Raw genomic sequence first — 23,476 nt, 5'->3', positions numbered from 1 at the left:
AACAATATTATCGTTTATCACAATCATTTCTGGAACAATTTATCATCCAGTAAAATTTGTTATCATGACAGGCCTATTCTTATTGTCCTGAAATTTGACCACACTGTGATATTTTCTGTATTTTTGTAATGAGTTTGTATATTTTGCTGTGGTTGTCCCACCAACAGCAATGAATTACCTTGTCAGATAATCTATAAAGTAGCACCTGAGCTGTGAATAAGCCTGCTAGCATCTTACCTGGGCAAAGGAAGATCAGACTGGCTTCCAGTGCTGCCAGCTGGACTTCTGATTGGAAGTTGTGGATCTTCATGATGGTGAGGATCTGACTCATGGCCATGTTCAGCTCATCCAGGCTGGCGGTCCTAGAAACACAAGGACCGCTTCTACTAACAAACCAACCAGAACTCATGGGAACTCGACACTCAGCACACAATTCCAACCCTCTGTGAATGTCAATGCAATTAACAAACTGCATAGATGAAAAGTAATGAAAAATAGAAAGAGAAAATGTTCACTTATTTAGTTCTATTCAGAAATATTTTATTTCACAGCCACTTTGAGAAACACTGGTGAATGACTGCTTTTTGTTCGTTGGGATTGTTTCTGTTACCATTGAGGATGTTTGTATATGCAAATGTTCTAAATTATTATTGATAAGATGAGTGCTGAGCTGGCCATTTTATGTTTTAATTGTTAAGACTATTTTTGTTCTGAAACTAAGAAAATACTTTTTATACCAATGGGAAGTGAAATGTACCTCACATTGCTCTTTAGTGGCAATCTGTTCTTTGGTTGTCAATTTAATAAACATACATTTTGTGTACTGATGTATTTTTTTTCTTAGCAAAGAAATGATCTGTATTCCTTTATTTTAATAGCTGATTCATTTAAGAAAAGGAGACAGACACAAACTCATCATCTTTTAAAATGTTTCGCAACGTTTCAGTCACCTTCACTTTCAAAGAAACAGTCTAAAGGTAAAATCACTTCCTGTTTAAAAAATGTCTGACCAATCACATCCAATCATCAAGACATACAAAATTATAGATGCCAATTTGAAATCAAATCCCATTATCTTGTAATTGTATAATTTCAAATCAATGTTGAACTTTGACAAAACTTTCCTATTCATAAGAAATATTATGATAAAGGATATCATCTGAGAAACAATCTTTCAAAAATAAATAAACACTAAAGACAATTTACAAACAGCAGGCTAACCCATATTTATGACTTTTTATTTATTATTATTTTTTAGAAAGCACTGATATTTCAACTTCTGATCCTGAAGTCTTGCACATTAGAATGATGACTTTACTCAAACATTGTAAGTTTTTTTTTTATGTATTTTCCTTTAAACTTTGGCTTTTGGTAATATTTCTAAAAAACAGAATATTTTTTGGTCCAAACCTTCCGTGGAAAAGCAGCTTTAACAACTTGCAGGCGCTGATGGAAACTTCTGCTGAGCTTCCATGTCTCTTCATCATCTCTACCAGATTGACATGGAGGCCACCAGACAGCAGCACGAAGATCATTTTACCTGCAAACAAAGCAGACACTTCCTATAGAAGCCTTTCGCCAAAGAATGAAGATAAAACCTAAATGAGGCAGTTGTGGTGAGCTGAGCCAAAAAGCAAAGCTCTGAATTTACTGGTCTGTCTACATTCTGGACTTCCCTTGTGCAAGTGGCCTCAAACTGCACTCCTCGAGAGTGCAAAAGTGTCTTACACATTTGAATTAAATGATAAAACTGCTTAACTAGCATGAAGTGAAGCACTGCAGAGCTCTGCTCATGAGCTAAGATCGGAGCCATGTTTGCTGAACCAATGGGAAATGAAATGTTCACTTATTTAGTTCTATTCAGAAATATTTTATTTCACAGCAACTTTGAAAAACACTGGTGAATGACTGCTTTTTAATTGCTTTTTGTTAGTTCCTGCATCTAGTAGTTGCAGGAACTTGGGCCTTACAGAGACTAGTTTGAGACCATTGCACTATAAGTATTAAATATGAACTATAACAAAAAAAATGAGCTCCCAGACATGATGCTGGCATGCAAAAATGCTCTGAGGTCATCACAGAATCCATCACTGGTCTTCAGATTAGTTCAAAGCCAGTGGAGAGAGCTTAATGTCCTTAATCTGACCTTCTCAACATTTTACCAGAACAAACCAAGCCTCTACTCTCTGACCATCTCCTCTCTTGTTAACATGGCCTAAGCAACACTTTGCCATATCTTCATTGACTTAATGCCTCTGTAGTTAGCACCCTTGGTTTGTCTTGTTTTTTTTAAAGTAATTACTAAAACTTGATATTTGTTCCCAATAATAATATATTGATTATGACTGTCAAAGTGACTGTAAGTATGCAACAATCAGATGCATACCTCAGCACATACGGAGTAAATATGTGTTTCTGAAGACTCACTGTTGTTGGTAATGAGCGTGGCGATGGCGCTGGTAGCAGCAATGAACACACTGGGAGAGGAGGAGTGAACCAGCATGGCAGCCATTAACTGTCTGTGAACAGGAGTTCTGAAAAACAGTCATCCAGCTTCCATGAAACGGTGTTTAACTCATTCAGAAGGCTTTTTTCCCCCTTTAAACTCCTACATGCCTGTCATCCTGCTCCTCTTCTGAAGGGTTAACTTGGGCTCCATGCAGTAGCAGATTGTGAATGGCCCAGCTCGCAGCTTCCTGAGACGGGAAAAAGGGAGTTAGATGGTGACTTTAACAGTTTCTATAGTGCTAGCGGCCAGGGGCTGCAGGACCGACCTGAACAGCCGGCTCAGCTGTATGGAGATCCAGCGCCGTACAGCAGTCCTCCATCCAGTCCAGGCCCAGGTCCTCCACCTTCTCCATGCCCCTCACTTCTTCCTTCTCTCCTTCCTCCGCCACCGCTTTGCTCTGCACAATGGTTGCAGCTGCAATGTGGCAAGTGGATAACATAATGCATTATGTAGAATAAATCTCATCTTGTTTAGATGTACGCAATGTCAGCTCTGTTTCCATTACAAATGTGTTGCTATTAAATAAATTTATTTCCAAAATATCAAACTGTGCAATTTATCCCAATGGAAACTCAACTATTTTCAGTAACATTTGCTAATACTTTGTGCCGACCAACTTCCAGGACGTTATTGACTCAAATATAATTTGTGAAGGTGTGTGCTCACTAAGTTCAGCCAGGCAGGAGAGAGCAGCAGCTTGCAGGACAGGGTTGTTGCGGAAACTCTGACAGGCTCTCAGAGCGACTCTCTGGACGCCGTTCCGTACCAGGATGTTGAAGAAGCTCTCTGCAGGAAGATGTAAGAAAAAAAAACAAACATCTGAGTTAGACAGAAGTTTCTTTTGATGTTATCAGCTTTAAAAAGCACATTAGCTTATCAAAGTGGATCAAATTCAAGCAGTAGTGCATTGATTTCACAAGCAATGTTATCTTCATCTGTCAATATGTGAGCAGATACTGCAGTTATTTATTGACAAGGAATCTCAATCATTGTTTTACTCTGGTTTCCTTTTAATCAGATAGTAGTTAACTGAGAGAAGCACAAGTTCTCTAAGAAGACAGGAAAATGATATATTTAACGTAGAAGAAGCCACATCATGAAACATATTGCATAAAAATAAGTATTAGTGCTTTTCCTCACAGACTAAATATTTCCCCTTTTAGGTCAGTTAGGATTGCCAAAATTGTTTCCATTTACTAAACTCAAAATAATAATTTTTAAAAGGTGTTCATACATTTCCTCATTATTTTGTGTCGTAGCCTTTGAACTATATGACTTTTCAAACATTTTTGATGTCCACCCACAAATTTACAAGGGTACAGAATTTTTTTAATAATTTCTTTTTTGTGTGTGAATTCTTACCCTAGAAAAATAATAATATAAAAACACAAAATTGTTTGCATCAGCCATAATTTGATGGCTGATGCCATCAAAGTGTGATGGCATCAGCTGCACTTCATGTACTGGAAGTGCGGCTTCCAATACATGAAGCCGCACTTTGAACATCACTGGATTAAAGGCACAGTAAACTTAGTGTATGCAAACTTCTGAATTCGAATTAGAAAAACAATTCTACACCAAATAGAAATCATTTTAGTGATCTGAACTGGAGATGTTTATTTGATTTTATCTTAGTTCAAGTGTAAGTTATCTTATTGAAACTCATAATTTTTTTTCCATTTTTTTGGATAGATGCACAGCACTTACAAACAAATATGAAATTATATCAGACTATTGCTGAGGAGGAGGAGACTGATGAGAACACAAGGACAAACATTATGTCTTGCTCTGCCTCCAGAGTCGGAGCTCTGACCTGATGTGAACCTCCTGAACAGCAAGCAGGCCGTCTCCTGCAGCTCCGCCACGTCAGGGAAGGCGTCCATGGCTGCGATGATGAGGGTGTAACACCGAGTGCCTCCCGACATCAACACCTCCACGTTACTGCCTGCAGGAGAAATGCATGTCGACCTCATCAGGAGCTTTTGGTCATGCAAGGTAGAGCTGACATGTAGAAGAGAGCATTTCTTCACAAACTAATGAGGTATGGACAAAGACAGATCGGTTTTGACCGATACTAGGCTTCAGATATTGGTATTGGAAATGAAAAAAATTGATTGTACATCCCTGCTCCACTTTATAGATTTGATTTATTCAAGGTTTGCAGAAAATGTGGTTAATTATAGTTAATTCATTATTTAACAAGAGGTAGTGATTATTTTTTCACACAACGTCAAGTTGTTTGATGAATGAAATTTTTGGAAAACTAGATTTTGAGTTCATTCAAGACATTCTCATCCAATGTTAAGACCAGTTTGATAATATGAAACATTTAAGTGTGATTAAAACCAAAGCAAAATATAAAAAACTCTAAGTAATTTTACACCCTCTCTCTTTGGTTACTTCAAAAATATAAACTTTGTTTAGTCTACAACTTAAAGCAGCACATCACAACCTGTCAGAATTTGGACATATTTGTGATTTTCACAAATTCATTTGATGTAAAAAGATAAGAAGAAAACCTTCTTGAAAAGGCCTTAAACAACTTAGCTGGCAAATAAATGCCAAACAGTTTTTATAGGACTCACTCCTGTTTGTTTTGCCAAATAGATCTGTTTGCTGCAAAGGGACAGAATAACGTCATTCATGTTACCATGCAGCCTGATTTACATCAGGACAGCCAAACAAGCTTTACAGGTTTACAGTGAAAATGTGGTCACAGCTTCTGAATGGCCTTTTAGAGAGAAAAAGCTCTTTCTTTTAAGGTCAGTGTAACCCATGTTTCAGCTTTCTATTGTTAGATTCAGAGAACATCTCAGAGTCAGCCATTTCCGTATCTTTAGGGGATGTATTAGTGGCGTACCTGTGCGAGCTAAGGGCAGTAACACCTTCATGGCCTGAGTGAGGAGCTTGGGGCTGCCAGAGAACCTCTGCAGAGCTGAAAGAACCACAACATGGTCCTGGTTTTCCACAAACTCGCCCAGATGGTCGTCACTTACTACAAAGAGAAAAAAAATGGACAAAGAAGTTGTGATTACTAATACACAGCTAAGTAACATCAGCCCTCCACTACCAACTTTACAAAAACTGCTTTCGAACTGGTATCCGTTGTGCAATACAGCCAAACATTTCCACATTGAACATAGTTACAGAAATATTGTGATTGGTTTTTCTTTGATATATGTAACTGAACCACCACATTTGTTTTTTTTTTTTAAAATAAGAACAAGTTTTTACCCATCTAACACCATAACACAAGAAAAGGTTGTCAGCCCACCTCTATCCAGCAGCAGCTGCAGAGCCATACAACCTTGGAGTTGAACTTCCTCAATGGTGGAAAATGCTTTCATCGCATGCACAACCAGGCTAAACACGTCCTCTTCTTCATTGAGCACCAGGAGAGGAATCGGATCTGTCCAAAATTGTAGGCAAACACGTGTAACAGAGAGAAATTAGAGAAACGAAACAAGAGGATTGATTACAAAGGTTATTAAAAATCAGCTTTTGGTGGGCATGTTACAGAATCCTTGGCAAGGAGAATAACATAAGGTGGTGTTCCACAAAGTTCAGTATTGGGAGCTAACAATTTTTTCATTGATTTAAATGCTGATTGTTTTATAATTAGTGTATTAATAGCCAAGGCAGCTGCAAGTCATTTGAGTTCCTTGAGCTCAAAGGCTATGTGAGGGTTTTGTCACATCTGTACTTTTACACGTCAACATTTTCAAAAACAGAGGTTCATGAATAAATAAACCATAGGAATCATATGAACATATGCTGCTCTAACAACAGAATATATGACAGGTTGGCACAGGAGGGAGAAATTGGCACATTCCAGGTGTGTAACACACTTTCATTTTCAGAAAGGACATCATTCTTGTACAGCAAAAAGCTGTACAAAGCTGACTTCTCTCTTAGAAGTCAGAGGTATTTAAAACTCAACATCCTCCAAAAAGGGGAAACTTACCCTGCCAGAAATCCATTTTTGGCAGATGGATTTACTGATCATCATTAAAATTAACGAAAACTTCAGCTGGAATTGAACAGTTATGTCACATCATAGCATAAAGCTTTTTTAGGGCTTTTGACAGCAACACTATATTACCAAAAGTCAGCCCTCAAAATCATATAAATGTAATGTTGAATTTATAATCCTTATGAATTCAGGTTTATTATAAGGTTTATTGTGATGCTGGCTTCAGCACTTTCAGCTCAAGTGGGAAGGGTTTCCACAAAGTTTAGGATGATAATGGAAATTCTTTTTAGTCACTTATAGCCTTTCCAAAAGCTGTTCTATTAGCTCAAGCTTAGGAATAAACACACTTATCCATGTCTTTATTAGCCTTGCTTTGTGCACATTCATATTGGAGCAGGAAGGGGCCATCCCCAGAATGTTTCCTTGATGTTGAAAGAAAGAACTTTAACATGCAAAAAATGTTTTGCCGTGTTAAAGTTTCTTTTACTTGAACTACAAAATCAAGTCCAACTTCTGAAAATCCCCACAGCCAGTGGAGAGCACACGTTCGATAATCTGCTAATAGTGGAGCAAATTTTTCATTTTGCGCTTTAGTGTATTTGCTGACTGTAAAAAACTTTGGCACAATTTGCTTTATTCCAGATATACTCTAAAGCATTAATAAACTTGTCATTGTAGGGCAGATACAATTTGAATTCCCGTTACCATGTTGGCATAGTGTTTTAGCGTTAGCATAACTAACATTAGGGTTAGCACAACTATATTTTTAGTTAGCAGTGCCCACCACTGCCCAAACGTAATCCATCCTGGAGCAAACATAACACAGTGATGTCAAGCAATTATTGCTGTCCTGGCAACTGCTAAGCCTACAGTCATCCACAGCGCCGACAGAGGCATAGTTAATTTTTCCAGACAACGCTTTTACACTGTTTTAGACTCCATGGAAGGCTTGTTTTACACCACAGCATCAGACATGTCAAAATTTACACATCTGTCATCATGGAAGCGATTGAAATACTTGATCTTAATCATTTAAGATTAGCGGGTTTTTTGGTTCTGTAGTGTATGTATGCAAACGTTCTTTCCTACATACAGACATAATGTACCTGATGTGAGCAGAAGCGCCAGGGCTCTGAGTCCAACAATGGTTACTTGATGATCTGCAATAAACTGAGCTAAGACCTTCAGGATCTGCCTGGAAACAAAACCAGAACGAGAAATTGTGTTAATAGAGCCGCATGAAGTTGGTAAAAGCATGTAGTAGCAAAATTATTAGTAAAATAGTATGCTATCTGCTGTGACCAATACACATTGTTCTTAATTCTCCCTTTTTCAGCTGTTCTTCCAACACTCCCTTAGCATCTTAGGTATTGTAGTGCGAGACCAACACCGACTCTTACTGGCAAAATGGGAAAGACGAGAGAGCATACCGATTAAGCAAAGCAGTAAGTTAAGAAATGGCTACTTGCATAAATGTAGTCTTTTCTACTTTTGAAGCAATAAGAAAATGCTTATGATCTTATTTAGATTTGATGTAAAGCAAGGCTCATTATAAGAGACATACAAATATCTAAAAGGCTCATCATCATCACGAGTTCAAATAATTGTGGAAGGTGTGCTGTGAAAGGAAAATCCCCAAAGGCAAATTGCATGTTTGATCGTGTTGTTAAATTAAGCTTGGGTGACTTCAAAACTGACAAAATTTGCATTGTGTGAACCAATGATAAAACTCATAGATGGTTATTCAAAACACATAAACAAAAAAGAGGAAACCTGGTCAATGGGTTCAATGTCTGAGTAAGGGAAGGACAACATGTTTGCCCAGAGGGCAGTGATCTATATAATACTGCATCATAAATACAGTGCTACATATTGGGCATTTGACTATGAATGGAAAAGTGTCATAGTTTATCATCACGCAATGTTTATTTTGCACACTTTCTATGTTTTCATGACAGCTAGACTGCCAACTTGTACAATTGTGGATGATTGTCTGCTTTGTAAAATATCAATGTAGCTACACACTTGAGTGGATTTCATTTCTGTTTATGTAGACAGAGGAGATTAAAGGTTCCTCATAACAAGAGGAGTGGAGTCAACTTTCCTTATTTTTAAAGCTTTTTTCTCTCTCAATGGCGGAGGACTTTTGGTATAGTCCAAGGACAGGGCAGAGCAGGCGCTACAAATTAACAATGGCTAACAATGGCACACTGGTACATAACCTACTTGAATGATTTTATATTATTTGAACATTATTTGTATGTGGTATTTCATTATCTCTTGTCAATATCTTTTCATACCTACTCATCGATGAAGACAGGTCCGTTAATCAAGTATCATGAACCAGCTTTGGCCTTTCTTTGCTTTCCTGCCCACTTTAGCTGTTTTTTGTGGTTCAGCCAAAATGAGGCAAATACAGCAAGTTTCAAAATAATTTCTATAATTTATGGGGGGTTTTTCAAACTGTTGTTGCACCATTCTGTTAAATATCACTAATCTGCATTTGTACAAGTTCTCTCTCGTTGCACTAAAAAAGTCCAAATTTGCCAAAGTGATATTTCAATTTCTCATTTTAGTTAGAACAAAATGTTGATTTTCATCGCTCACAAAGACTCCTCTGCTTTTGAACGTTTGTCTCTGTTGTCTTGGAAGATACAGACTGAATTGAACTCTCAAGAAAGCTTTGACTGCCAAAGTAGCTGGACCTGACCCAGTTACAAGGCCTTCAATGATCTACTTCTGTGGAATGCAGTTGTGTTGAACAATTCTTTAGACTGCATGCTATAATAACAGTAAGTACACACAGCAGGTCTTGATGCTCAATTCTGATTTTTTGCTGAAATCCATTTTACAAACCAGAGTGACTGACATGCACAATGGGAGCAGACAGTAACGTCACAAGATCATAGTACAAAGGAAGCTAAAAACAACAACATTTCAAATAGCAACAGCCTTTTGTGGAGTATTGACTGCAACTTCTGAAGAGAAGTGTGTCCACAAACTGGATTGGAAATAAGAGTGGTGGGATGGTGACGTAATGCACTTCACAGAAACAGAATTCTTTTAGAATTTTTCAACCGTTGTTTATGTCCGGGCTCATATTAGTTTGTCTGGAATTGGGTTCGTTTGACGTCAGCAGAAGATGGACAAAGATTTACGCACCTGTGTAATGGAAAAGCAGCCACTGGCCAGGACAAAATATCTCACTTGCATTTACAGTGCGAGTACATGGCAAACATTCCAGTCCACCAAACATAAGGACAATAGCACACCCCGATGTTAAGATTGTGAGTTGAAATATTTCACAGGTCTGCAAAAAGATATGAATCCCTAACCAATAGGTTTGTCTTCACTTACTGGTGCACTGCCAGTACCTCCCACTCCCTGCTGGCCTGCAGAGGTCTGCAAAGCTCCTCCAGCGTTTTCGGTCGTATTTCAATGAGCCGGCACAGCAGGGACAAGCCCACCTGAGGTAACAAAAGGTAGAAGAGGAATCATATCAGATAACTTTTTTTGTTTCTCTAAATGACAAAAGTGTTTCGGTTTCAGGACCTCTTGGGAAAGCCAGGTGAGTGTGTCAAATTGTCTCATAATCATACTTTCAGTTTGCGTTGTACTGCAATTCTTAGCCTGATAAGTAAAGGTACACCTGACACCATAAATTGGCTGGATCAGATGGAGAAAAGTTGCTGACAGATGAGTCATTTCCTAAGAGAGCACACACCCTTTTAAGCAAGTTTGTAACTTCACATTTCTGTTGCTTTTCACACAAAAATTGTCCAAACAGAAGCTAAAGGTGAAGGCGTTTGACAGGTCAAGATGTGAAGGGTTACCTCCTGGACTTTTTTGCTGTGTGTATAAGATGAAAGCACCACTGTGAGGGGAACATGGACATCTTTGTCTTCAAACAGATCAGCTGCTGCAATAACAAAACAGAAAAAAAACCCATCAGACCTGACAAGTTAGCTTTAAACACAAGACTGCTTCTATTTTCAATGTGACTGGAAAGAGGTCACTTTAAAAATAGAATTCAAATTTAATAATAATTTTTTTTTAAAAAAAAGACTAGTGTTACAACAAGAACAAGTCAAAGGAAGCAGTAATCTAATCAGGCAGGACTTTTAGCACAGCGTTTTAACTGTATTTACCTTTAAATGTGGATTAGTTCAGCTTTTAAAACATCACATATTTTAAGAATAAACCTAGAAATGTTAAACATTGTAGCAACAGAGATACATGCAGGATTGACAACAATCCTAAAGAATTTTCAATGAGGTTAGTATCTCCTTCAGCAGCTATGAGGTGAAATATTTATAATTTAATGAGGTCAGACACACAGTCAGGAAACAGAATCTGACACAGTAAGAAAGACTAAAATCTAACCTGAATTTGGAGTAAGTTTGCTGAAAACATCTTAAAAACGTACCCAAAATAACGTTCTGATTTGTTGAAAATATGCTCCTAATTGACAGTTTGCAACATTTGCCTTTCTAATATCTTTTCTTCTTGGCATCACATATACCAGTAATCAGTACATTGTGAAAACTCCTAATTTTACTAAAGGTGGTCGCATTTGCTGATAATCAGCTCATCAGGGAGATGTTACATTTCCCTCCTGACTATAAGAATAAATTGGCTAAAAGGAGACCCATTTTCTAATTCAGATTTTTCTGTGGTTTTTGATATTGGCAAAAATGGGCTCTCCCCCCTGGGCAGCAAATTCTCAGGGGGCAGGGAGTGGTAATAAAATGAAAGTGAAAATTAATGCCAGTTGTGCTCCAAACTAGTTTCCCATTGCTTGCTGCCTTGTCGATAAATGGGAAGTGTGCACCACCTGTGAAGCTCATTTTCTTAAAACCCTGGTTGTTTCTGGGAGATTCCACTCTAAACTGAGACTGATTCTTTATAATGCACAACTATTTGTTTAAACATGGTTTGACAATAATCAAATATTTGTTCCAATTTAAACAAACAAACAAAAAAAAAGATCAAGGGTTTAATAACTTATTGTCATTCTGCCAATAAACCCCACTTCCTGTGATTTTTGTAACAATTGCATAAAGTTCACTATGCACTACTTACTGTACATGCAGCAACCTACTGGACTGTAGGGTTTTTTTTTTTTTTTGCATGGAGTCGATACCGTTTAAAACATAAACAAACGTCCTTAATCTACAGCAGCATGGTCACTTAAAGGTTTTCCTGTTTGCTGCCGGCAGATTGGTGAACATGCAGGGAAGCAATGGGGGGTTTCCTACCGTGTTCCGTAGCCGCCAGGGTCCTCAGATCCTGCAGGATTTGGATCAGCGTGGACAGCTGCCTGTCCTCCTGCGGCGTTTTCAGCCGCACCAGCAGCTTCTTCAGCCGTCCTTCCAGCTCTTCTTTGTTAACCATGGTCTTTGAGGAGTTGCTTTCCTCCTGAAGGCTTGACGCGCATTTAGGTCAATCAGTGCACTCTCTCGCAGTGAGAACCGAGAGCGTGTAAACGGGCCAAGCTGCTCGTTTACATTAAACTTCCCCGACAGCCACATGCATCATAACGGCGTATTATTATGCGTTACCTTGTTGGCGTGATATTACAGTAGCTACAGTAGAGCTACGACTGGTTATCATGACGAGGGGGAAGCTGTCAGTGACGAGGAGTTTCGGTCCCAGCGTTGACATCAGCTTCCTCTCATAACTTTCCTTCGCGTGTTCCCCATTTGTCGTCCAGTCGGACACGTTCCTGTGTTTCTGTGGGAGACGCCGCTGGTTCCCCTCTGACTGGCGTGTTCCTGCTTCTCCGCGGTCACATCATATGACTCAAACGAGAAAAAAAAAAAAAAAAACTTCCCGTTTAGAGAAGGAGAGGCTGGAAAGGGACAGCGCGCGGCGGCGCAGCGCGAGGGCGCAGCTGTCACACCGGACCGAGTTTGTCTCGTGGGGAATGTTTTGGAACTACGGTAACATTAGCTGATACGTGACGTAACCCTAAAGATAGCCAGCAATGATAGTTTGCCAGTTTATAAATAGCATACTCATCGCCGAGTTAGTTTAACGCCGTGCTCCGTTCACAACGCCTCCCAATCTACGTTACTCAAAGACATAGCAAATTAGTCCGCGGGTGAAGAACAAGCGATAGACATGTTTTTTATTTGTCTGAAATATTTTTAAAACAACATATATTTCGTTAGTAGTCTGGAATGACGAGGGAACACAACTTTTTTCAACGCACTCTTACGTCACCGTCAAAACGAGTTGGATTTTGCGGCGCATTCACAAGTTTTACGGTAATCAAAATGCGCCTCAGAATCCTAAAGTCAAAAACTAATAAATCCAAAAACAAAATACAAAAGAAAATTGAAAATAACTATTTATGGCTTTTTTTTTTTTTTTTTTTTTTTTTTTTTTGACGACAAATCTTTGTAATTCAGAAAAGAAAATGTGCCGGTACATATTATTTTATTTTTATTACCTTCTTAGAAATTTGGTGTTAAACAAGTTTTTAAACATATTTGGAGATATTTTTTTATAACGTTTTATATTAAAAACGACAGCAGAACCAAAACAATTGTCAGCCGTGTCTCCTTGTCTCAAACGTGTTTAATTCTTTGGCGCGCAAATACAAGTGTTACGATAGTTGGAACGTATGGCACGCCTTAAAATAATTAGTTTTAAAAACTGAGAAAAAAAAATAGTTCACATTAAACTTTTTTGACAAAACCTAATAAAGGAAAACTTAATCAAGGTATTTTTGCTGTCCTGTAACCTATAACTGTAATTATGTAAGACATATACATCCTTCTGGAAGCTGAACTTCAGGGTTTAACATTCAACCTTATCAGTGTGAGTTTAATGTCAGCATTAACATAAACATGCACTAAATGACTTTGGGTTGTTTCAGAGCAAAATAAGCTTTTTTTTTTTTATCAAAATAAAAGCATTGCCTGTTCTGTCTTTCTGTGTCTGGAATAAAGTTAAGATGATGATGTCATCGTGGCAACTTTCGACATTCTCTTGTATTTATTGCCTTGTTTAACTCGTAGCCCACCTTGGAACTTGCTAACTGTTTAGAGTTGTAAAGGTTTGTGCATGGCTTTCTCTAAGCACAAAAAAATCCTAGATTTTATTCTCTATTTTTATTTTAAATGGTTTTTTTTACATATTTGTATTTACTAATGAAGCATTAACCTTTACCTTTTTTTTTCAAAATACATGTAGTCTTGGACTTGGAAGCGGGGGTAACTTGTGAATATCTCACTGAACAATAGAGAATTACTTTATTTTGTCTAATTTTCCTCACATTTCATACTCTTGTTTTATGACACTATGGGGATCCCATACTTTCTGAAGATTAAAAAAGGAAACTTTTGTGGAACTAATTAATGAGCACATAAAGATTGTAACTTGATAAATACAATAATAATAATAATAAAAGAACAAGACATATTGAAACTGGAACGAAGTGCGTATAATTAAAAAAAATCGAAGTCCGTAAACTACCACCTTGCTGAGTCGCTGAACATCCAGATGAACAGGTTACGACCATGGTGACGTCATGGCCCGGACGGCTGTCCCTTTAATCGGCGTTATCACATGATCCCACAGAAGCTTCCTGTTCGCCCAAAAAGAAATGCTGTGCAGCAGAACGTTGGAAGTTTTTTGGGAGGTAAGTGGATCCAAGTAATACAACTATAACGAGAAAGCAACAATAAAATAACATAAATAGATATAAAATAATAACTAAAGCAAAGCAAATCATTCGTCTGAGTCAAAGCAACAAGTTTGAGGTTTGAACGTTTTCTCTTCATCGAATTTGGATCTATTAAATCAGTCTATAAGCGCTATATAAATGAAGACATGCTACATTTAAGCCAATCCTCATTAAATAGCTTCCTATTTAATGCGCTTATGAAAACCAGTGAGAGAACATTGACCGAGTCGACGTTTGCGGACGTCAACTCGGTGTCAGCAAATGTACTTTGGTTTAATGAAACGTCTCGAAAAGGAGCGAGTTTCAACGCGGTCCCTGCACTGAGCCTGACGGTGGTTGGAGAAGTCAACCTGCTTTGATTGAACTCGAAGAACAGACGAAAAACGAGCTTCCAGGGGTTGTACGTCAACATCTCCGCCATATTGTGAGGGGCATGGAAATTGTAAAATGTAGTCCGGCTTTAAGGTTTTTTGTTTTGTTTTGTTGTTGTTTTTAAAGTTGTGTAAATAACAGTTCAATAAAATTGCTGAGGGTAAATTCTTTAGACAAGCTAACTATGTCTGGCTGTAAACCACAACAAGACTAGACTGATAAATCTTAAATCGCAATCTTCCTATCAATAATGAACATTTCTGATTTTATTCTTTTTAAACGTCGCTATTCCCTAAAGAAAAACAATTACATTTTCAGGGAGAAAGAATGTTATTCTGTATTTGTAGTTAAACTAATAATGGATTTACGGATAACTGGAATTCAGTCTGACTGCATGTTAAGAACATGTACGTAAATAAAAACGTGTTTCTTCACCAGCATTCGTTTGTAGACTGCCTACGTCACGCAAACATGGCCGCCCCGAGCACTTGACAGTCTCCTTATCAAATGGGTAAATAATCAAATGTGCCCTGTCGGTTCACTGCCAAAGCGCAGTTTGAGCTTTTTCTTTTCTTACGACGTTGCGACTGTCGCCGCTGCGGTGACAGAATATTAAGCAGAAATAGAAAATGCTGCCTTGTCGCCTGTTGTTAACCAGATAGTAGGTTAAGTTTTTAAGTTGGACTCTAACTTGGTGCTGTCATGCCTCCCTGAAAGCGCAGGCTGTTCCACTAACTAACCGCGGCTTTCTCCTGCCTCCAGCAGCTTCAATGACAGATGAGTGACCGCGCAGGCAGCAGGAGGCAGGAAGCTGCAGAGGATGGAGAGCGGAGTCTCATTGGACCTCCGTCCGGACACGCCGGGGAGAACCTCCGGGATCCAAACTCCTCATCGACCCCGTTTTTCATCTACTTGCTGGCGTTTTTCTCCGCCCTGGGCGGATTCCTCTTCGGGTATGACACCGGGGTGGTCTCTGGAGCGATGCTGCTCCTGAAGAAGGAGATGCGCCTGAGCGCCCTGTGGCAGGAGCTGCTGGTATCCAGCACCGTGGGAGCCGCGGCGCTGTCCGCCCTCAGCGGGGGCTTCCTGAATGGGTGGCTGGGGCGCAGGATTTGTACCCTCATCGCCAGCTTCATCTTCTGTGGCGGTGGGATTGTTATGAGTGTAGCCCAGAGCAAAGTGGTCCTCCTTGTTGGTCGCATCACAGTGGGTTTGGGCATCGGTGAGTAACTCTAATTGGTGAAGTGAAGAGTATAAATCAATGTCGACCCCAAAGGGGTATATATACCCCCTCTTTTTGCTGCAATTGCATTTTTGATTATATTTACCAGTTTTTCACACATCAACAATAACTTCATAATTTTGAAATAAGTGGATGTTGTTTTTCTTCATACACATCCCAATACAACTCACCTAATGTTGGCTTATGACTTTGATATGAAGTGCAATGTTTTAAAAAATATGCTGTAATTTAAACAAAAAAAAGTCTTTGATGTCCCCAAAAATTCAAGTTCTTCTCAAATTCTGTATGTAAAAAAAAAAACTCTTCTTCCCAACAGGCATTGCTTCTATGACCGTCCCCGTATACATCGCAGAGGTTTCCCCTCCACATCTGCGAGGCCAGCTGGTCACCATCAACTCTCTCTTCATCACTGGTGGCCAGTTCATAGCCAGTGTGGTGGACGGAGCTTTCAGCTACCTGAGTCACGACGGCTGGAGGTAATTGACCGGAAATGTCGCCTCTTTTCTCTGGTAATCTCTGTTCAGAAGTGTCCGCCTCTAACTTCCTCCTGATCGATCCCAGGTACATGCTGGGTCTGTCCATCCTGCCTGCCGTGCTGCAGTTCTTCGGCTTCATCTTCCTGCCGGAGAGCCCCCGCTGGCTCCTGCAGAAAGGCCGGAGTGAGGAGGCACGCCAAGTCCTGGGCCGCATCCGGGGGCACCGGAATATCGAGGAGGAGTACGACACCATCAGGACCAGCATCGAGGAGGAGAACGTAACGGGATCAGGTCTGAGCGATGTGTCCAACTCAAGGCTAAACAAATGTAATAATTATTAAATGGTGAATAAAAGTGAGGCAAAGCATTCTAAAAGTTTATTTCTTTACATATTAGCAATGTCTGTGGGTTGACAAAAGGGTCCCCAGCCAGAAATTAATGCACTTTAGGGGGCCACAGCATGGAAAAGTTTGGGAACCTTGTGCTCTAAACCATTTGTGGCCCTTGACATGTTTTTCTTCAACCCCTGACCACAAGTCAAGAATAGTAAACATCTGGCAAATAAAATGCAAAACAATTGATGACCTGAACAATGTGGAAATTCTCAATTTTTCTTTTACTAAGGCAAAAGTCCTTTTTATGTTTTGAAACTTTACTGATATACATTTTTCATAAACATTTTGTTTGTTGTTGAGATAGTAAAACAACAAAAATCACAATAAACAAAATTTTAAATTTTAATTTAATGAATTTTATACCCCTCTCCCACTTACTCTCCCTGTGCCAGTACTTTAAATTTGCTATTTTTGAACACCAAACCATCATTCAATCAGCCGCATACATGAGTATGAGTGATAGCGCTAAGCCCCACCTCCTGGCTGTGATTGGTTGTTTTTGATCAGAGCGATGCATTTCTTCAGATGGCCATAGCAGCTCAGTGAAGAGGTGGAGGAGAACCATCTTTTCACAAATTATCTGACTCATATTACACTGTCACGACATGGGGACGGCTTTAAAATAAGTAAAAACAAAAAAACAATTTTTCATGAAAGTTACATATGCTGGAAACTCTTAACTCCTGGTTTGCAGGAGGCGTCGTCATTTTGCGCATCCTCAGCTACGGACCGACTCGCAGGGCTCTCATCGTTGGGTGTGGCCTCCAGATGTTCCAGCAGCTGTCTGGGATCAACACAGTCATGTAAGCCCTGCTTGTCTTGTCACATTGTACATGTTTTCACCTCTCTCTGCTAACCTCATCGCTCCGTTTGTTCGTATCCAGGTACTACAGTGCTACCATCCTGCAGATGGCTGGGGTGCGGGAAGACAAACAGGCGATCTGGCTGGCTGCTGCAACCTCAGCTACCAACTTCGTGTTCACATTGGTGGGAGTGTGGCTCGTGGAGAGGGTAGGCCGCAGGAAGCTGACGCTGGGCAGTCTATTAGGTTCGTAACTGCTCAGATTATCAAATTTTAGCTTGAAAGGCAGTTTGAACGGCATGAGGACTTCTTAAAGGGGCAGTGTTTAGTGAAATCAGCTTTTTTGAGCTGTGCATCATGTTATAATGTTATTCCTTCTTCAAAAACATACCTGGAGTGTTGTCTCAAAGAGCATTCCACCACTGCCCTTCTCAGCTTCTTCAGACTAGCTAGCAGCAATTAGCAAACATCTGGTGGAACTGAGCATCAGCTTGTTATAGGAGCTACTTCTCAGCAAAGGTTGGTAAAAAATGTTGTTGTTGTGATGACCTCTCGAAGGCGGAATTTCAGAAAGAGCAGGAATTTTTTTTTTAAAGAGACAGAGGCCTAATTTCAAGGCGTAAAATTTCTTTAAAGTCATATTTTGATATATAGAGCATTTTTATAACTGAAGGTAACATAGTTACTTGATCGTGCTATCAAAAGCATATATGTGCCTGGAAAACAAATACTGCACCTTTATTTGGTGGTTTTATTTACTCTAACACAGGAACTGGACTAAGTCTGACTTTGTTGGCCATCGGGTTCCTGCTGTCGGCCCAACACTCTCCTCCTGTCACGCTCCACCCCACCGACTTTCACAATTCCACCTGCAGGCTTTATGGGTGAGAAAACCAAATTCAAAGAGAAGTCACTTCCCTTTTTTCTGTTTCCTATTCTCGCAAACCAACTGCTCAAAGATGGCGTCTTCTCTAGTTCCACTGCTGCACTAAATGAAACCATCGCTGTTCCTCAGAAGGCTAAATTCTTGTTCTTACTTTTGGTTTTACCCACAAATTAATTTTAGTCGTTTTCTGGTTTGCTTGAAAATGAAAGTAAAGTCATACTCTCAGCATTTAACATAGTATATTTAGAGGAATTGATTTAATAAAATACATGTGCAAGGGAAGCTGCTCCTCTGAGTCTGTAAACTGGCCGGTCTGGGATTCCTGTTTATAAGTGTGTTTATTTGAAATTCTAACTTCCCATTTGCAGTAAAAGGACACACTGACTTTAAAAGGACAAGCAAAGCAAGTCAAAACATTTTATGCTGCATATTTGAAATGAAGAGCAGTGTATTAAGATTGTGAGTTGACACAAGTTACAAATACTGATGACTCACAATTTGCCTTTCATAAAGCATGGCTGCATACAATCCCTGTACAAAGTATTCACCCCCCTTGGAAGTTTTACCCTTTTATTACCTTTTGAAATGAATAAAAAGCAACACAGTTAGGCATTTTTGGCCAAAAAATGTACAAAAAAGCCCTGATTTCTATGAAATAATGACAATTAAATTAACTAAGTGCCATAAAATAAGTGGCTGCATAAATTTTCACCCAGTTGAAGGCAGTGATTATTAAATACATATTTGGCTGCAATCACAAACCTTCTCTATGTGTCTTTACCTGGATGCTGTCTTGTTGGAAAATAAATATTCTCTGATAGATGGAAACAAGTGATCTTACAGAGATTTCCCTTTATTTTGCTGCATTCATTTTACCTTCTATCTTTACAATCTTCTGTCTCTCAGAGCAGTGCTTCCCCATACCTCCCCTGCTCAGCTCCTTCAAACTAGCTAGCAGCAATTAGCAAACACCTGAGCTCATTATAGAAGCTACTTCTCAGTATAACACTGGTAAAAACATTGTTAAAGGGTTAATCGAGGAGCCATGTTGTGATGACTTCCTGACGGTGGAGTTTCAGACAGAGATGAGTTTCTTAAAGACACAAAGGCCCAATTTCAAGTCGTCAAATTACTTTCAAGTTAAATTTTCTTTAAGTCATGTTTCAAGTGCAGTATATGGCATTATTTTTAACATTAAAGGTAACACAGCTGCTTGATCATGCTTTAAAATGGCACTATGTTTGTGGAGAACACATGATACTGCCCCTTTATCTTGTTTTATCGCAAACAGTTTTCATATTTCTAAATACTTAGCTGGCTTTTTTTATGACTGTTTAATTTCTCCAGGCATGTTTATGTTAATCATGTTTCCTTCTGCCAGGTCTTGTGAACCGTGCATGTTGGATCCATACTGTGGATTCTGTTACCTCGAAAACGACGCCAGCGTGTTCAACTCTTCCTGCGTTCCTGTCAGTCCGGCATCAACCGACAGCGCAGCCTGGGGAAGGTCACATCGTCGTCTGCATGTGCTTTGAGTTGGTAGTGTAGAGTTTGTTCAAATCTAAAACCAGTCTGCTTTCTTCTTTATTTATTTTTCTCATCCAGATGTTCTAATCGGAAGGAAGAATCTTTCAGCCCATATTGGGCTTACAATTACTGTCCCACATCGTACTCCTGGGTTGTTCTTTTGGGCCTCATCCTCTACCTCGCATCATTTGCTCCAGGTCAGATCACCTCTTTTCTTTTCAAACAAATTGCTTATCATGTAAAGATGAGTCTTTTTTTATTTTTTTTATGACAGATGTTTAATAGGAATTATTTACAAAACTTTGGTTTCACACAAAATGGGACGAATTATTACAGCATTAACTGAGAAAAAAAGTGAAACAAAAATAACACCAACAGCTATCAAATACAGCAATTAATTATTTTAGTGATTGATCATTCCATTGATTGTTCTGACCGGTTAATCTAATAGAAATATTGGTAGATCCTGTAGATTGTTTTACACAAGATTAGAAATGTGGAGAAAAAAAACCCCACATAGTTAAATTTTGTATTTTTAAGTAAGAAAACATCAATTTTATTGCCTAAAATGCAACAACATAACTTTCTCTTTATGTGCGCTTAGTCTTTTGTGGCAAAGGATGCATCTGCAGTTGAAAGAATACGTCTTAATTTTACGGTACTCTGTTGTTGGTTTTTGTTGTGGATTTATTTTTGGAAGAACAGGTTAATAATTGGGTAGCAATTTTTTTTACAGAATTGGAACTGGGTGAAGTTAAAACTGGGCCCCTTGTGGAGCAGAACACTTTTACGAATTTTTTTTTTCCTCCATCTTAATCTCAGATGCAAAATGATCCTATTTTTTTCATTCATTTTTGGCTCAGTTGCTGCTCTGAGTGTGCTGTTCATTCAGCAATTTCCCTTTTTACCAAGACTGTACTCCAGTTAATGATTAATCGATTACTGATTAAGTTGACGGTTATTTTTAAAATTCATTGATTCATCTTGATTAATCCGATTAATTGTTTCAGCCATATAGAATTAATATAGATGCAGTGTGTATTGTAGGAATGGGGACGATGCCCTGGACGGTGAACTCGGAGATCTACCCGCTGTGGGCACGCAGCACCGGAAACGCCTGCTCTGCTGGCGTCAACTGGATCTTCAATGTGCTGGTGTCTTTGACTTTTCTCCATGTTGCAGAGTATATGACGTATTACGGTACGTGTAATGCTCAGGACACTTGCACATTGTGTTATATTGTAACTCGTTTGTCTTCATTTTAAATGTTTTCACAAGAGTATTTACTCTCTGCTCTGGTGTGTATATGCTAATCCTGGCTAATCCATTGAGGGTTTCCAAAAAAAAAACGAAAAAGCCCTAACATCACCAGATACCCTCGCTTGACTTCCTGTCTCCCAGGTGCGTTCTTCCTGTACGCCGGCCTGGTGGTGTTGGGGCTCCTCTTCGTCCTCTGCTGCCTCCCGGAGACGAAGGGCTTACAGCTGGAGGACATCGAGAATCTGTTCACCAGGCGACTCTGCTCTTGTGGAGACTTGCCAGCGAGCGTCAACCGCCGAGTCGACTACATCCGGGTAAAAGGCAACAACTACCTCCATTCTGACGACGACACTTCAGATGTAGAGTAGAGCGGGTTGGCTCTTTTAATTTTTTTTACTTTCTTCTCTCTCTTTTGATTCTGCTTTCTTTCTGTTTGAAGACTGATTATGCAGGGAGGAAAGACAATCATGCTGCCGTTTCCATTGGCCATACAGTTGCGCAAATTGGAATTACAAAAATAAATTTGCTTAATGGAAGCGCAGCAATTTCGTCCAACGTTTTTTTGATTAAAGGGCTAGGAGAAGGTGGTTTATCTGCTGTATCAAAATTGGTGAATTTTTTAAAACTGAAACCTTTTTTGCATTGTACAAGTCACATGATCAACAACTAGAGGTTACTACTGGCAGAATCGACAAGACGACAGGAAGTGGCAGAAGGATGATTTTTTTTAATGACTTTTCATGTGAACAAACTCATTTGTGTGATTTTAATTGCATTTTCTATTTAATAGAAACACAACAATTGTGAAATTGTGCTTATCTGACATTAGCAAAATATGGACCACGTTTTGCCGATATTTGTGTTGACTACAGCTCAAGGGATTGATACGTTAGCTGTTATTTTCCACCTTAAAAGGGAAACAAGCCTCTAAAGGTGACAGAAGCAGATCATTGTTGTGTTGCAGAAAATTCTCTTTCCTATGAATTGAACAATCATCTGGCTGCAGAAATATTACCAAAAAATAAATAAAAAGGATCAGAGGGACCAAACCTTCAGTGTTCCTGCATCGCTATTCTGGAGCGTAAAGAGACGCAGATTTACACCTCCTGCAAACTCTGCATGATTTCAGTCTGACAGACACCTCCTTCTGTGGTTTAGCCTGGGAGAGTTCAAACATGGGACACCAGCAAGAATGTGTTTTGGCTCTTAAGATCCATGAAGATTCCCAGTGTTTTCTGTCGCGCTGCAAAACACATTCTTGTCAAATTTACTAACGTGGGTTTATTCTCCTAATCTGCGCTGGTGGGGAAAGAAAGCAACGGATTGTGGTTTGCTGTTTTTGTGGTGAGAATCTGAACTACGTAAGCCAAACATTTTGTTTGTTTTTAAAAAACTTTTTTTTTTTACATTTTAGAACGTGTAAGTGTTGCTACATTGTTATTGTTTTTTTTATAGCAATCTTCAGATTACAGGCCGGCACATTATGGAGCAGTGGACTCAGACTGTGCCATAGCCTATATCACTGTAAGTACAGCCTCAAGGTGACGTGCTAAAAGCTTTGCCTTTATTTTGTAATATTGTTTTGAATCATATGTCCTTGTTGTTGCAGCTCAGATAATCATGGCCAAGTGTCCCTGAACAACATAAAAACAAGAGTCGTTTTTTTACACAGTCATTTTGTGTTCATTTGATTTTTGTGGTACTGTGGGCACTTTAAAACTGTACAGGATTTCTTACTTAAAAATCAACAACGTAACAATGGTTTATTTGTACTCGAGGTGTTTGCAAAATGCACAAAATGTCCAACACACTGGAAGACCTTTGTATCTGAATGTTTTATGGTGGCAACTGTTTTCTACAAACTGTAAACGCATTCCGACAAACTCTGTCCCAAGTGCAAAAATAAAACTATGTTCTGCCAACAGATGTTGACAGCTGCCTTTTTCTGCTAGCGTTATATTTATGTCTGAGGTAGGAATGAATTTGCTACAGAAATTAATTTTTTTTTTCTTTGTGACAATGACTCTCGCCAGTAAATCTCACACTGTTTGGAAAGTCTCTTTACTTTCTCATTTGTTGCCACTCTTAGAAAATAAAAAAACATACATTTACAAGAAGAAAGTCATAATATTACAAAAATAAAGCAGCATGAAGAGGAAGTACCAGGCTGGATGCAGTCCTCTCATGTCAATTATCCAATTCAGTAAACAACCAAACAAGAGTTAATTACAGAATATCGTATTTAGCATTATCAGAGAGGATTTCAGTCAAATTTTGGCAGATAATATATTATTATGCTTCCTTAAGAACACAAATGTTGGGCTGTAGTGGTAGAGGTAG

At 39.0% G+C, this 23,476-nt stretch overlaps 2 protein-coding genes across 6 annotated transcripts in view; one reads left to right on the top strand and one right to left on the bottom strand.

The window, feature by feature from the left end:
* lrrk2 (leucine-rich repeat kinase 2) overlaps positions 1 to 12,452 on the bottom strand; it is a 35,970-nt gene extending 23,518 nt beyond the window's left edge. Inside the window, exons 1-14 of one of the 2 annotated variants that reach the window (XM_055027038.1) lie at positions 12,044 to 12,452; positions 11,741 to 11,907; positions 10,316 to 10,401; positions 9,840 to 9,949; positions 7,589 to 7,677; positions 5,784 to 5,918; positions 5,370 to 5,504; positions 4,323 to 4,454; positions 3,176 to 3,295; positions 2,775 to 2,923; positions 2,617 to 2,696; positions 2,428 to 2,534; positions 1,411 to 1,540; positions 238 to 362 (exon numbers count right to left, since the gene is read on the bottom strand). In XM_055027038.1, the coding sequence (XP_054883013.1) occupies positions 238 to 362; positions 1,411 to 1,540; positions 2,428 to 2,534; positions 2,617 to 2,696; positions 2,775 to 2,923; positions 3,176 to 3,295; positions 4,323 to 4,454; positions 5,370 to 5,504; positions 5,784 to 5,918; positions 7,589 to 7,677; positions 9,840 to 9,949; positions 10,316 to 10,401; positions 11,741 to 11,876 (1,534 nt within the window). In that variant the 5' untranslated portion in view covers positions 11,877 to 11,907; positions 12,044 to 12,452. Of the gene's footprint in view, positions 1 to 237; positions 363 to 1,410; positions 1,541 to 2,427; positions 2,535 to 2,616; positions 2,697 to 2,774; positions 2,924 to 3,175; positions 3,296 to 4,322; positions 4,455 to 5,369; positions 5,505 to 5,783; positions 5,919 to 7,588; positions 7,678 to 9,839; positions 9,950 to 10,315; positions 10,402 to 11,740 lie in introns of both variants that reach the window. The other variant, XM_055027030.1, reaches the window with a different exon arrangement.
* A 1,619-nt stretch (positions 12,453 to 14,071) lies between these two features.
* On the top strand, positions 14,072 to 23,060 carry LOC129365210 (proton myo-inositol cotransporter-like). 4 transcript variants are annotated; one of them, XM_055038278.1, is made up of 13 exons: positions 14,072 to 14,130; positions 15,310 to 15,769; positions 16,107 to 16,266; positions 16,352 to 16,557; positions 17,356 to 17,464; positions 17,546 to 17,709; positions 18,233 to 18,347; positions 19,731 to 19,856; positions 19,955 to 20,073; positions 20,924 to 21,076; positions 21,278 to 21,450; positions 22,592 to 22,660; positions 22,746 to 23,060. In XM_055038278.1, exons 2-13 carry the CDS (start codon positions 15,325 to 15,327, stop codon positions 22,752 to 22,754), a joined length of 1,848 nt encoding a protein of 615 aa, XP_054894253.1. In that variant the 5' UTR covers positions 14,072 to 14,130; positions 15,310 to 15,324; the 3' UTR covers positions 22,755 to 23,060. The 4 variants fall into 4 exon arrangements, with proteins under 4 accessions (XP_054894253.1, XP_054894235.1, XP_054894262.1 ...); XM_055038260.1 differs by having other exon boundaries at positions 22,592 to 23,060; XM_055038268.1 differs by having other exon boundaries at positions 14,079 to 14,130; positions 15,313 to 15,769; positions 22,592 to 23,060.
* Positions 23,061 to 23,476: the final 416 nt, after the last annotated feature.

Source organism: Poeciliopsis prolifica, unplaced genomic scaffold, assembly GCF_027474105.1.
Source record: "Poeciliopsis prolifica strain line A6 unplaced genomic scaffold, Auburn_PproV2 SCAFFOLD001, whole genome shotgun sequence".
Classification (NCBI taxonomy): domain Eukaryota; kingdom Metazoa; phylum Chordata; class Actinopteri; order Cyprinodontiformes; family Poeciliidae; genus Poeciliopsis; species Poeciliopsis prolifica.
This window is presented reverse-complemented; position numbering and strand designations above follow the sequence as displayed.